A 14,557-nucleotide genomic window follows, 5' to 3' on the forward strand; every position below is an offset into this window, starting at 1 on the left:
CAGCAAAATCTATACAATTTAGCTGTGTAAAATGGTGCACACTATATGCTAATGACTCATTAAAGGGTCATGGGACGGTGACGCTATCATGGAGAGTCACATAGTCCTGCCTCCAAACCCATCTTTCCATGCTTGATTGACATCCCCCTGGCTGTTATATATCACTACCAGTCTCCTCCAACTTTCTCGGATGTGCCATTGTCTTGTACTACTTGGACACACACTGTGCAGCAAGGTGTACTCTGTCCGGCTTCATCGCTGCCCACGCATGCCAGCGGGGTACAAAGCAATGGCGCATCCACAAGGGTCGGAGGAGGATGGAAGTGATGTTGAACAGCCAGGGGGATGTCAATCAAAATCTGGGGGGGGGGGGGGGTGCCATTTTAATTTTCACCCCAAGCAGCAGAAAAGCTAGAATCGGCCCTGCATGGAGGGTAACACTCATAAGTGCACCGCCCCCTGAGAAATCCAAAATGACAAAACCACATGTAAAAGTGGACACACAATAACATAAAAAAATCAATGAAAGTGCTATGCTCAGCCAGCCCAGGGAAGCACTATAAACATTTTGTAAATTGTAGCTAGCCAGGCTAAATAGAAGTGAATGTGCTCAAACTGATTGAAAGTGCATGTGCACCCTACTGATCAAGTGATTTTACCACTATGCACCTCAGGCTTTTAAACTACCATGCCCTATGTCTTCATTATCTGTGATATACACGACTAGATTTCCCATAGTCACAAGAGGTCCATGTCTCGATGAGGCCCTACAGGAAAGAATGCCTATTCTTCTGGGTTAGGGATGGACTATGTCTCAAGCAATCAGAATAGATGCAAACGTCTTCATCTAATACTGTTCTACATGTGGTATAGCTGTATCCTATAAGTTTGCATGGTGCAATGGGTAAAGATTTAGTAATGAGAAAGTTCAAGGGCACAAATCATTTTGTGCCCATAGGCTCATGAGATATAAATCTGGTGCTGGTGATGGGCAATGGTTCTACTATGAATATAGATGGAAAATCACTTTAAAGGTGTTGCTTGGTTTAAAAAAAACAAAAACATTTTCACATACTTTATTAGGGAATTCTAAGTTAATAGATGTGGATCCTCCATTAAGGACACTCATCTATCAGCCAAACTACAAAGAGTGTCTTACGCGCTAAAGGACAAGGCACTTCGTTTCATTACATGGACAGTCCATTAATTTCAACAAGAACTCTTTAATGTTTAATTTCCCTGTGGTAGTGCTGCAGGGAAATGTGACACTTCCTGAAGATTACAAGCTGGTCCCTAGAGGCCTCAGCAATGGCACACCCCGTGATCAGATTATTGTGAGGGGACCCTTTTATCAAACTGTGATTGTCTAAATCAGACAACCTCTAAGGTATAATTCAATTATAAACAGACCAGTAGTGAGTAATATTAAGATAATAAAATGATTCAACTACTTACGAAGCGTCCGAAGATAACCTTTCAATGTTGAATTGCAAACATGCCCGCATCTACCATGTGCTATGTGAAATGGTTTAGTGATATATGGAGTTGTCCACTGGACAGATAATTTTAGGCTCTTATATCTGCTTTACAGAAGACGAGAAATATCGCCATAAAGGCTAAAATACATAAACAATGGCGTAATAAATAATGAGAATAGTATAATAAAAGCTACAGCAACGTAAAAATATTTGTAGTGTTTAACATCCATTTTCATTCTTTTTCAGATTGTCAAGTATTAATAGCCCTACCGATGACTCCGGTTGAAGATTTTGCTTTCCCCTACAAAACACAGCCCTTCAGTCTATAATTTAGTGCAGCGTTCTATTGAAAGAGCATAATTATAGAATTCACAATATAATGCGTTTTTGAATTAAAAGTAAATGGAACGTCTAGAGGAAAGGAGTGTTTTTCACTGTGCAGGATGAAGACCTCAGGGAGAAGATTCTCCGAATGGAAATGATGTTCTCTAGATCTCACAAGAGCTTGATGATGCTCTGCAAATTCTCATGAAAGAAACTCAGGCACACAAAATATCATCCCATAGGAATCTTTTAATAACGTATAGAAAATGCATTAAAAAAAGGATCTATACATAAGCTAACAGCATCCAGGACTAGAGATACAAGATTATATAGGGCAATTAACCCTTTGGCAGGCACCTCTCAGTAGTCTCTTGTTTGGCAGTTAGGACCTGCTTCCCAAACTTCTGTTATCTTTAATGCATCTTATCTCCTTACTGGAAGTGCCACCTTGCGTAGCACTATGTTCTCCAGTTTTTAGAACCATGGGCATCAGCATATGAACTGGCTATAATGTGGGACACAGAAAAATCTGATGAGAAATGAAGAAATAAAATGTAAAAAACAACAAAAACTAATGTATTGGGATTTTGGTAAGAAAAACATTGACCTTGTGGTCATATCAGCCAAGCCTTAATGCTCTGAGGCAACAATGCACGTAAGTGCTTTTTTGGCCAATGCAAATTATTAATGACATATTGCCAATATATGAGAAGTACCGGATCTCCTACTCAAAAAAAAATGCGTTGTCATAAATGGAGTTTGGGAAAAGGTCACTAAAGTTCCTGGGTTGCTTCTGTGTCTTCAGTGCTACAAGGGAAGCCTCCTCCTCTTGTATATGTCAGGCAATTAAAAAAAAAAAAGAAGTGCAAGAGATAGGGGCTAAAAATTTGGCACATTAATCATTAGCAAGACAATTACGCTTGACTGCAGAAAAAAGTTTGTTGGGTGCTAAAGGGTCTGAGGTTCCACAGAGAGCAAGGTAAATAGACAAGTATACAGCACCATGCCTCTATGGACAAGAAAAAGACAGTTAACTGGGTGGAAACCAGTCATCTTGACAAGTCTCTGTTGATGCTGAAAGGCTGGGGTGGCGTTTCGAAATACTTTCAATATAAGATAATGGAGAATTGTGAAGAAGGTTCTGTACAGTGAAGAATATTTAAAGTAGGACATGTCAGGGAGAAAGTACATTGGATAACATCAATGCTGTGCAATATGATGTATCACTGTTAGATGAATGGGCTAAGACAGTGGTGGGATACATGTTGACCTCGCCAGTTGTCTATGTAACAGCAGGTGATACAACCACGCCATAGAATAAGCAGAAGGCATTCACATGGATCAATGAGCAACGCAATCCATGAACGGATGACTTGGGCCTTTCAGTAACCAGCTTATCCACGCACACATAGATCTATTTACCTTTTAGATTAGTGAATAATCTGTTCTGACTCTACCATAGTAATTCTGGGTATAGGTAAAAAAAATTGTAGGAGTAGTCATTGCCAAGGTCCCTAAAAAATATAATTTTGCCCACCACTAGGCTAAATGATGATCGTTGAGGGGAAAAGAGTAACGTGTACATGTGTATGTGCTGGTCCAGTAGTGTGGTGGAGGGCAGCACTAGGTGGGTGATGTATGTCTATGCTTGATGGGTCATCTAAGATCAGAGATGAAGGGAGCGTTTCTTCATTGTACGCTGGTTATATGGTCTTATCTTCATCTCCACAAATGGAATGGAGAACTCATGACCTTTCCAGTGATACCAGTTTATTCCCTATGGGTAAAAGGCATGGAAAATAGATATTAGTTAAATAAATATGACACAAACATAACAAAATAGGTGAATAGAGTAAGGCCCAGTTCACACAGAGTTTTCATGCGCTGATTTTGACGTGGAAACCGCGTCGGAATCAGTGCAAAAAAACTGCGGAAACCGCCTCTCATTGATTTCAATAGGAGGCGGAAGCATTTTTTTCCGTGCCAGCTTTTAGCTGCTCGCGGGAAAAAAAACCCGGCATGTTCTTTCTTGCCATGATTCCGCCCGTGACCTCCAATTGAAATCAATGTGAGGCAGAGAAAGCAGTTTTCGCTGTGTTTTTTTGCCCGCGGCCCTCAATGGTCAAAATCTGCCTCCAAATCCCTGTAGGAATTTACAGGAAGATTTTTTTTCTGCCTGAAAAAAATCCTCCGTGTGAACAGGGCTTAAAAGTTGTCCTCCTGCTTTATATTTCTATAATAAATAAAATTATATTGAACTTAACAACCATATGTTTCACAGCTATTGAGGTGAAAAACATTTATGTCCTAACTGTTCTTGGGTTAAGCAGCCATTATGTGATAATTTGCAGGTAGTCGTATTCCCTTTGCTTAATTAAGTAGCAAATTTAATCTTAAGTGATTTAATATATATTTCGCATATGTCAACAGTCCAATGATTTAGAAAAGCCCAATACGTGATTTTTCTAGATAGAAAATAATTTACCTCCACATGTGTAAAGCCTAGAATATCATAGATTTAATAGATGAGTAGACAAACTGAAGAAATAATTAGAAATGTCTTTAAAGTAGAACTACCAGAACATCTATATTAAATTATATTTAAAAAATATGATTTTAAGTTTCTGCAGCCATGACAACACTTCTTGATCTTGTGCCAGGACAAAAAGTCTCAAGCCACAGCAGATATTTCCAATTGCACAGTTCCCACATAAAATTGCAAACCTGCTCTCAGTCAGCCAAAGTGCCCCCAGTGTTAGCTACAGGGTCCCAGTGTCTGCCTAGAGGTAACGAGTGTCAACAACAGCTCCCCCAGTGTCGGCTCCGGTACTATTAGTGTCTGCTAAGCGGTCCCTTGTGTCAGTCATAGTGCCCCCAGTAAGCTATAGTAACTTACCTGCTCCTCACTCCTACCCCACACTTGTAAATCTCTGTTCTGATACTGATCTACACAGGATAAAATCTACCTAGCTAAAACGGTCTTTGGTAGATCACATTTGGTGGATTTCCAGGACAGTGGATGAGTACCAGTCTTCTGGAACAGTCCTACTAAATTTTGGACATTAGGGAAGTCTAGCCTTCTCAGGGTTACCCTAGGGACAATAGGTCTAATAGCAATCAGTATGTCATAAATGTCGGTCCCACCTCTCGGACCCGCACCTATCTCTAGAATGGGGAAAATCCTGTTCTCCCGCTCTGTGTTCCCGTTAAAGCGTGTGATATCCGTGTGGTAATTAAAACATTATTTTAAACATATTTACAGCACGGTAAATGTTTTTATGCAGTATTTCATTTTTATTTCATCATCTAACACATTTCAGAATGTTTACACTTCTCCCACTTGAGGATTTTATAAGTCGAAATTCTGAGATAACAGAGATGGACACGGTTATCCAACCATGTTCACCAATGTTTTGTTTCTAATTTCCCAGCTGGATGATGAATCTCTTGAGCTGACCTAAAAGATGAACAACCCTTGTCTGAAAATCTTTGCTTGCATTTGTGTAATATGAAACTTTTGCTCTTTTTCAACAAAAAGTTTGTGGTTTTTGAAAAGACACCTCTCTTGGAGGTTCCTTGGCATTTTAATTTCTTCCCGCTCTCTTGTTTAGCTCAGTGGGACAACCCCTTTAACTCTAAGGCCCCATGCACACGACCGTGCCCGCAATCACGGCCCGCGATTGCGGGCACGGCCGGCCGCTGACTGACAGCCGCATTTTCGGGCCGTGCTCCCATACAAAGTATGGGAGCACGGCCCGCAAAATGCGAAAGAACGGACATGTTCCATAATTCCCGGAACATTTCCACGGCACTGACACCCTTCCGTAGTGCTACGGAAAGGTGTCAGTGTTCAATGAAAGTGAATGGCTCCGTTTTTGCGGACCGCAATTGCGGTCCGCAAAAATGGAGGTTTTTTGCGGTCGTGTGCATGGGGCCTAAAGCAGTGCATATACAGGCATATTTTGCATAAACTATATCTACATTGGTCAGTGTGATGATTAATGACCTTAACACGAAGAACACAATAAAGGAAAGTGATAAAATAATAAGCAAGGCTGAAAGTCCAGAATAAGTAATGTACTGGGTTCCCCCTTGTAAATTATATATATATATATATATATATATATATATATATATATATATATATATATATATATATATAGATATACACTACCGTTCAAAAGTTTGGGGTCACCCAGACAATTTTGTGTTTTCCATGAAAACTCACACTTATATTTATCAAATGAGTTGCAAAATGACTAGAAAATATAGTCAAGACATTGACAAGGTTAGAAATAATGGTTTTTTATTTGAAGTAATAATTTTCTCCTTCAAACTTTGCTTTCGTCAAAGAATGCTCCATTTGCAGCAATTACAGCATTGCAGACCTTTGGCATTCTAGCTGTTAATTTGCTGAGGTAATCGGGAGAAATTTCACCCCATTCTTCCAGAAGGCCCTCCAACAAGTTGGATTGGCTTGATGGGCACTTCTTGCGTACCATACGGTCAAGCTGCTCCCACAACAGCTCTATGGGGTTGAGATCTGGTGACTGCGCTGGCCACTCCATTACAGATAGAATACCAGCTGCCTGCTTCTTCCCTAAATAGTTCTTGCATAATTTGGAGGTGTGTATTGGGTCATTGACCTGTTGTAGGATGAAATTGGCTCCAATCAAGCGCTGTCCACAGGGTATGGCATGGTGTTGCAAAATGGAGTGATAGCCTTCCTTATACAAAATCCCTTTTAACTTGTACAAATCTCCCACTTTACCAGCACCAAAGCAACCCCAGACCATCACATTACCTCCACCATGCTTGACAGATGGCGTCAGGCACTCTTCGAGCATCTCTTCAGTTGTTCTGCGTCTCACAAATGTTCTTCTGTGTGATCCAAACACCTCAAACTTCGATTCGTCTGTCCATAACACTTTTTTCCAATTTTCCTCTGTCCAATGTCTGTGTGCTTTTGCCCATATTAATCTTTTCCTTTTATTAGCCAGTCTCAGATATGGCTTTTTCTTTGCCACTCTGCCCTGAAGGCCAGCATCCCGGAGTCGCCTCTTTACTGTAGGCGTTGACAATGGCGTTTTGCGGGTACTATTTAATGAAGCTGCCAGTTGAGGACCTGTGAGGTGTCTATTTCTCAAACTAGAGACTCTAATGTACTTGTCTTGTTGCTCAGTTGTGCAGCGGGGCCTCCCACTTCTCTTTCTACTCTGGTTAGAGCCTGTGTGTGCTGTCCTCTGAAGGGAGTAGTACACACCGTTGTAGGAAATCTTTAGTTTCTTGGCAATTTCTCGCATGGAATAGCCTTCATTTCTAAGAACAAGAATAGACTGTCGAGTTTCACATGAAAGCTCTCTTTTTCTAGCCATTTTGAGAGTTTAATCGAACCCACAATGGTTCTGTAATGCGCCAGATTCTCAACTAGCTCAAAGTAAGGTCAGTTTTATAGCTCCTCTAAACAGCAAAACTGTTTACAGCGGTGCTAACATAATTGCACAAGGGTTTTCAAGTGTTTTCTAATCATCCATTAGCCTTCTAACACAGTTAGCAAACACAATGTACCATTAGAACACTGGAGTGATGGTTGCTGGAAATGGGCCTCTATACACCTATGTAGATATTGCATTAAAAACCAGACGTTTGCAGCTAGAATAGTCATTTAGCACATTAACAATGTATAGAGTGTATTTCTGATTAATTTAATGTTATCTTCATTGGAAAAAACTGTGCTTTTCTTTCAAAAATAAGGAAATTTCTAAGTGACCCTAAACTTTTGAACGGTAATCTATCTATCTATCTATCTATCTATCTATCTATCTATCTATCTATCTATCTATCTATCTATCTATCTATCTATCTATCTATCTATATAAACATTTATTTTTTATATATACACTATTGTTTAAAAGTTTAGGGTCACTTAGAAATTTCCTTATTTTTGAAAGAAAAGCAGTTTTTTTCAATGAAGATAACATTTAATTAATCAGAAATACACTCTATACATTGTTAATGTGCTAAATGACTATTCTAGCTGCAAACGTCTGGTTTTTAATGCAATATCTACATAGGTGTATAGAGTCCCCTTTCCAGCAACCATCACTCCAGTGTTCTAATGGTACATTGTGTTTGCTAACTGTGTTAGAAGGCTAATGGATGATTAGAAAACACTTGAAAACCCTTGTGCAATTATGTTAGCACCGCTGTAAACAGTTTTGCTGTTTAGAGGAGCTATAAAACTGACCTTTCTTTGAGCTAGTTGAGAATCTGGAGCATTACATTTGTGGGTTCGATTAAACTCTCAAAATGGCTAGAAAAAGAGAGCTTTCATGTGAAACTCGACAGTCTATTCTTGTTCTTAGAAATGAAGGCTATTCCATGCGAGAAATTGCCAAGAAACTGAAGATTTCCTACAACGGTGTGTACTACTCCCATCAGAGGACAGCACAAACAGGCTCTAACCAGAGTAGAAAGAGAAGTGGGAGGCCCCGCTGCACAACTGAGCAACAAGACAAGTACATTAGAGTCTCTAGTTTGAGAAATAGACGCCTCACAGGTCCTCAACTGGCAGCTTCATTAAATAGTACCCGCAAAACGCCAGTGTCAACGTCTACAGTGAAGAGGCGACTCCGGGATGCTGGCCTTCAGGGCAGAGTGGCAAAGAAAAAGCCATATCTGAGACTGGCTAATAAAAGGAAAAGATTAATATGGGCAAAAGCACACAGACATTGGACAGAGGAAGATTGGAAAAAAGTTTTATGGACAGACGAATCGAAGTTTGAGGTGTTTGGATCACACAGAAGAACATTTATGAGACGCAGAACAACTGAAAAGATGCTGGAAGAGTGCCTGACGCCATCTGTCAAGCATGGTGGAGGTAATGTGATAGTCTGGGGTTGCTTTGGTGCTGGTAAAGTGGGAGATTTGTACAAGGTAAATAAGGAAGGCTATCACTCCATTTTGCAACACCATGCCATACCCTGTGGACAGCGCTTGATTGGAGCCAATTTCATCCTACAACAGGACAATGACCCAAAGCACACCTCCAAATTATGCAAAAACTATTTAGGGAAGAAGCAGGCAGCTGGTATTCTATCTGTAATGGAGTGGCCAGCGCAGTCACCAGATCTCAACCCCATAGAGCTGTTGTGGGAGCAGCTTGACCGTATGGTACGCAAGAAGTGCCCATCAAGCCAATCCAACTTGTGGGAGGGGCTTCTGGAAGCATGGGGAGAAATTTCTCCCGATTACCTCAGCAAATTAACAGCTAGAATGCCAAAGGTCTGCAATGCTGTAATTGCTGCAAATGGAGCATTCCAAGACCAAAGCAAAGTTTGAAGGAGAAAATTATTATTTCAAATAAAAATCATTATTTCTAACCTTGTCAATGTCTTGACTATATTTTCTAATCATTTTGTAACTCATTTGATAAATATAAGTGTGAGTTTTCATGGAAAACACAAAATTGTCTGGGTGACCCCAAACTTTTGAACGGTAGTGTATATATATATATATATATATATATATATATATATATATATATATATATATATATATATATATATATATATTTATTTTTTTTCTTTTCATAAATCAGTAGTACATGTGAATATATGAAACTTTGTAGTATAACTTGTATTGGGAAAGTGGCCTCTTCCTCACCTTCCAGCAGCCTGTAGTTTGTACTTTCCCTGCCTGCAGGCTTTCTATAAATGTTCAGAAACCTCCTAAGGTGGTCCTCTATCGGCAGTTGTGACAGACTTGAGGAGAAGAATAATGCAACATTGAACACTATTTTTCCTGTCAAAAAGACGAACACCGCAGTGAAACCCGACAGACCCCATTGCAGGTCAATAGAGTCCATCAGGTACCATTGGTATCCATATCTAGCAATGCGTCGTGATTTCCGGATAAATGAAAACCATGAAGCAAGTGTGAACAGAGCCTAACTGTAGACTCAAAGAAGAAGAGAGGGAGGGGAAATGATGCTGCAATCTCTCTCCTTTTGCTGTTAGGGTATGTGCACACACACTAATTACGTCCGTAATTGACGGACGTATTTCGGCCGCAAGTACTGGACCGAACACAGTGCAGGGAGCCAGGCTCCTAGCATCATACTTATGTACGATGCTAGGAGTCCCTGCCTCTCCGTGGAACTACTGTCCCGTACTGAAAACATGATTACAGCACGGGACAGTTGTCCTGCAGAGAGGCAGAGGGACAGCAGTTCCACGGAGAGGCAGGGACTCCTAGCGTCGTACATAACTATGATGCTAGGAGCCCGGCTCCCTGCACTGTGTTCGGTCCGGGACTTGCGGCCGAAATACGTCCGTCAATTACGGACGTAATTAGTGTGTGTGCACATACCCTTAGACTCATGCTGTGAGAGGGGAGGAGGAGCAGGAGAGGGGATGCAATTGATTGGTCAGACCACACACAGCATAGCTGCACACCGGGAAGCCCACTCAGGCACAGTAATAGAAGAAAAAATAACATTTACAGAACTGATAAAAAGGAAAAGATCCCAAAAAAATCAGGTTACACAAAACAATTCTGGCTACACTACATATAATACATATAGACAGCTGTATTTTTCTTTTGGTTTTTTTTCTAATGACAGATAAATGTTCACTTTAAGGCCCCTGAGCTCATGCCAAATTCTGATGTTACTTTTTGTATTACTAGGAATAAACTGTGTTCATTTATTTGCAGAAATCCTTAGTGACTTGTAACATCCTTATAATATGCTGTGGAGTAACTTATATACATCGCATTTGGCATGCAGTGACATTAGATTGCCATTTTAAACTGCAATTTTCTACTCCAGGGAAATGAAAAATCATATCTAATGCTATTTCAAAAGACTCATTAAAGTAAAACACAAATGACCTTGTCAGGGTAAGTGTTTTAATGTGTAATTAAGCATTCCTCATCATGAGGACGGGACATCTACCACTCTACATCTCTTGTATGCAGTACATTATTCCCATTGATTTCACCAGTGTAATTGAGATGTCATTTGAACTTGGAAGCTTCCTCTAGATATGTATGTTTTCTTCCAGCCGTCATTTTTCGTTAGCAATCAATAGGATTGCTAGGAAAGCTGAGGCCTGCTGAAAGGGATTTATATGTAGGCAAAAGTCATTGCTATAGTCTTCAGACTTGTTCATAGTAGTCATGTAGTAGTCATGTTTGAAAAATGGACTCAAGACATAGTTATAAAGATGTCTCATGGTTCACAAATATTGACATCGCTATAATTGCTAGTGTCATATTATCTAATTCTCTTTACAGCATTTGTACACTTTGCAACCACATTTTTTAATTGGAATAAAAAGAAAAAAGTCATCAACTTTGCCATCTATCGTTTTGTGTATGCAACTTCTATGCAGACCCATATGTCTCTATGGTTACAAGCTATAAACACACCCTGTGTGTAGTCTGACCCTGTAGTTGTCTGCTACCCAATTCCTTCCTTATCTTCTGGATAACCTACATACAGTAGGAGAGGAGGCAGATGAAAGAGAGTAAAGGTACTTTTACACAAATCAAGTTTGGCCGGTGCAATGAGCGCCGATCAGCGAGACAGCTATTTGATCGGCGCTCCTTTGCTCCTTTCACAAGGAGCTATGGATGGGGACGAGTGCTCGTTACTCTGATCGCTCGTCCCCATACATTTGTGTCATGTCGGCAGCACGTCTCCCCATTTACACAGAGAGATGTGCTGCCGACAACGATGATATTTGACACATTTGAAACGATACGATCAGCTGATGAATGAGCATTTGCTCGTTCATCTGCTGATCGCTGCCCTGTTTACACAGGGCAATTATCTGGAACGAGCGTTGTTTGAACGCTCTTTTAGCCGATAATTGGCCAGTATAAAAGGGCCTTTACTGGTCACTGCAAAATCAGACAACGCGGGATTGTTTGTAGTCTGTTGTCATGGAAATTCTGCAGAGGGCTGCAGACAAAAATATATGAGATTGCATGCATTAAAGCAAAAAGAAAAATTGGTTGCAAAAATTGATACTTTTTTTTAACATCACTTGAACTATTTAATAAACCAACAGTTTCATACATGGGTATAGATACAGATGTAGCAGAACTGAATTGGCTCTGTTCACACTAGCATCATGGGTTCCGTTTATAATAGAGCCTTGAAAGCTATGCTGGATCCCTTTTCAAATGGATACTGGCAAATCCTGATGGACACCATTGACTTTAATGGAATTAGTTAGGGCTCACGACAAGAATAGCGTGCTGTAGACTGAGAACTACTTTATGGCTGGTGTACATATATATATATTAACAATTTGTGCCCAAAAATGTGATACTTACTCTGAAGTATATTGTATAGTACTAGTATTATATATATATATATATATATATATATATATATATACTGTATATATATATATATATATAAATATATATATACTGTATATATATAAATATATATACATATATATATATATATATATATATATATATAGTACATTATATTATTTATGCAGTATGTGGTGGTGGCAACACTGAATTGCATTGTTATTTGCCGCTTATACTTAGGAACTGTTTGATATGTTTATTTGTACACTGTATGACAGTAAATTATAAGGGGGCACCAACAGAAGTTATTGCTTAGGGTACCATCCAACATAAGCCGACCCTTCTTCCTTCTCCTGCCTGCACTGTCTGCCTTAGGCCTTATTCACACGAACCTATGTTAATGAATGGGGCCGTTCAGACTGTTAGTGACTTTCACACAGCGTATGTGTGCTGCGTGAAACTCATGACATGTCCTATGTTTGCCTGTGTTTCACGCTGCACGCACCCATTGGAGTCGATGGGTGCGTGCAAATCGCGCTCGGCACACGGAAGCACTTCCGGGTGCCGCGCGTGATTCGCGCAACAGTAGTAAAATAAATGAATGCAAACAGAAAAGCAACACGTGCTTTTCTGTTTGTAAACATAAAACCAGAGTGTCATAATGATGCCGGCTGCGCGAAAATCACGCAGCCGCGCACCATATGCTGATGACACACGGACCTTTTGTGCGCGCAAAACGCACATGCTCGTGTGAATCCGGCCTTAGGCCCCATGCACACGACCGTGCCCGCAATCACGGCCCACGATTGCGGGCACGGCCGGCCGCCGACTGACAGACGCATTTTCGGCCCGTGCTCCCATACAAAGTAGTGAATTAGTTAGGGTGAACAAAGTATGGGAGCACGGCCCGCAAAATGCAAAAGAACGGACATTTTCCATAATTTCCGGAACATTTCCACGGCACGGACACCCTTCCATAGTGCTACGGAAAGGTGTCCGCGTTCAATGAAAGTGAATGGGTCCGTTTTTTCGGACCGCAATTGCGGTCCGCAAAAACTGAGGTTTTTTACGGTCGTGTGCATGGGGCCTTAGTGTGCATGTTTATTGCCATAGGAAGGGGAGTAAAAGCAGCTGTCATATACCCTTGGCAACGCTTTTCTCCTAATTTAACAAAGTATCAAGCTTACCAAACCTTGTTTCCCCTAACAGCAGAAAATTGGGGACAGTGGGGCTGCCCTCTTAGACATAAGGATGGTCCTCATCTATAGACATTAGGGGGTACTGCTGACAATTCCCTAATGTATATTTTCATTGTAAGGCCCCATGCACATGACCAACTATTTAATCCGTAATTACGGACCATAATTACAGACCCATTCATTTCTATTGGCCACGGACACCTTTCAGTATTTTTACGGATGGGTGTCCGTGCTAAAAAAATTACAGAACTTGTCCTATTCTTGTCCGTAATTACGGCACGGACTCTCTCATAAAAGCCTATGGGTGCTTCCGTAAATACAAATGGCTACGGATGTACATCCGTATACCGTCTTTACCGTATTTACGGATCCATGTATATGGATCAAATACGGATGCAACACGGAGCGTATCTACGGACACCCATCTGTATATACGGATAAGTTACGGATGACTACGGATCTGTATTTAAGGACAGAATTTACGGATAGATGAAAATACGGTCGTGTGCATGGGGCCTAAGTTACACGTGTATTACATGATACTGCTACTGGGGAAGGGGCACCCAACAAATGTTTTGCCCAGAGGCCTCCATCAATGTTGATCTGGCCCCTGAGCACAAGGACTTTACATCTGATTAATATTTACATATTTACATCTGATTAATATATTTTTCCTTTATGATATCAGTAGTAGATTGGTTTTGATTGTTTAGGCCCCATGCACACGACCGTATTTTTGTCCCTCCCGTAAATACTGGCCGTAAATACGGGTCCTTTGTCACACGTTTTTAACCCTTATTTAACCCATATTTACGGACCCGTGCCTGTAAATACGGGTCTTTTGTCACCCATATTCCACCCGTATTTATGGACCCTTAAAAAAGGGGGGCTGGAAATGATGTCACAATTATGTCCAAACCCCTTAAAAGGGTCACATGATCGCTCACACGCCATATACTCTGCTTCTCTTTATTCAAAAATTGAAATCCCCTGACGTCATCTAGCAATGCTCCCGTAATTACGAGAGCCTTATAGACTTCTATGGGCCTGCCCGTGCCGTAATTACGGCCTTAAATAGGACATGTTTTATATTTTTCAACGGCCCGGGCATCTTCCAGTACGCAAACGGGAAGGTACACGTGGCCAATAGAAGTAATTACGGGCATTTTTACGGTCGTGTGCATGGGGCCTTACTATTTGCACCCTACAGTTCTTTATCTCACT

At 40.7% G+C, this 14,557-nt stretch overlaps 1 protein-coding gene across 2 annotated transcripts in view; it reads right to left on the bottom strand.

Annotated features, from left to right (window-relative positions):
• Positions 1–2,031: 2,031 nt before the first annotated feature.
• Positions 2,032–14,557, bottom strand: part of TNR (tenascin R) — a 290,179-nt gene continuing 277,653 nt past the window's right edge. For both annotated transcript variants that reach the window (XM_075833071.1, XM_075833070.1), the window contains exon 22: positions 2,032–3,579. In XM_075833071.1, coding sequence (XP_075689186.1) covers positions 3,469–3,579 — 111 coding nt within the window. In that variant the 3' untranslated portion in view covers positions 2,032–3,468. The remainder of the gene's footprint in view (positions 3,580–14,557) is intronic.

The sequence above is a fragment of the Rhinoderma darwinii genome, chromosome 7 (genome assembly GCF_050947455.1).
Source record: "Rhinoderma darwinii isolate aRhiDar2 chromosome 7, aRhiDar2.hap1, whole genome shotgun sequence".
Lineage (NCBI taxonomy): Eukaryota > Metazoa > Chordata > Amphibia > Anura > Rhinodermatidae > Rhinoderma > Rhinoderma darwinii.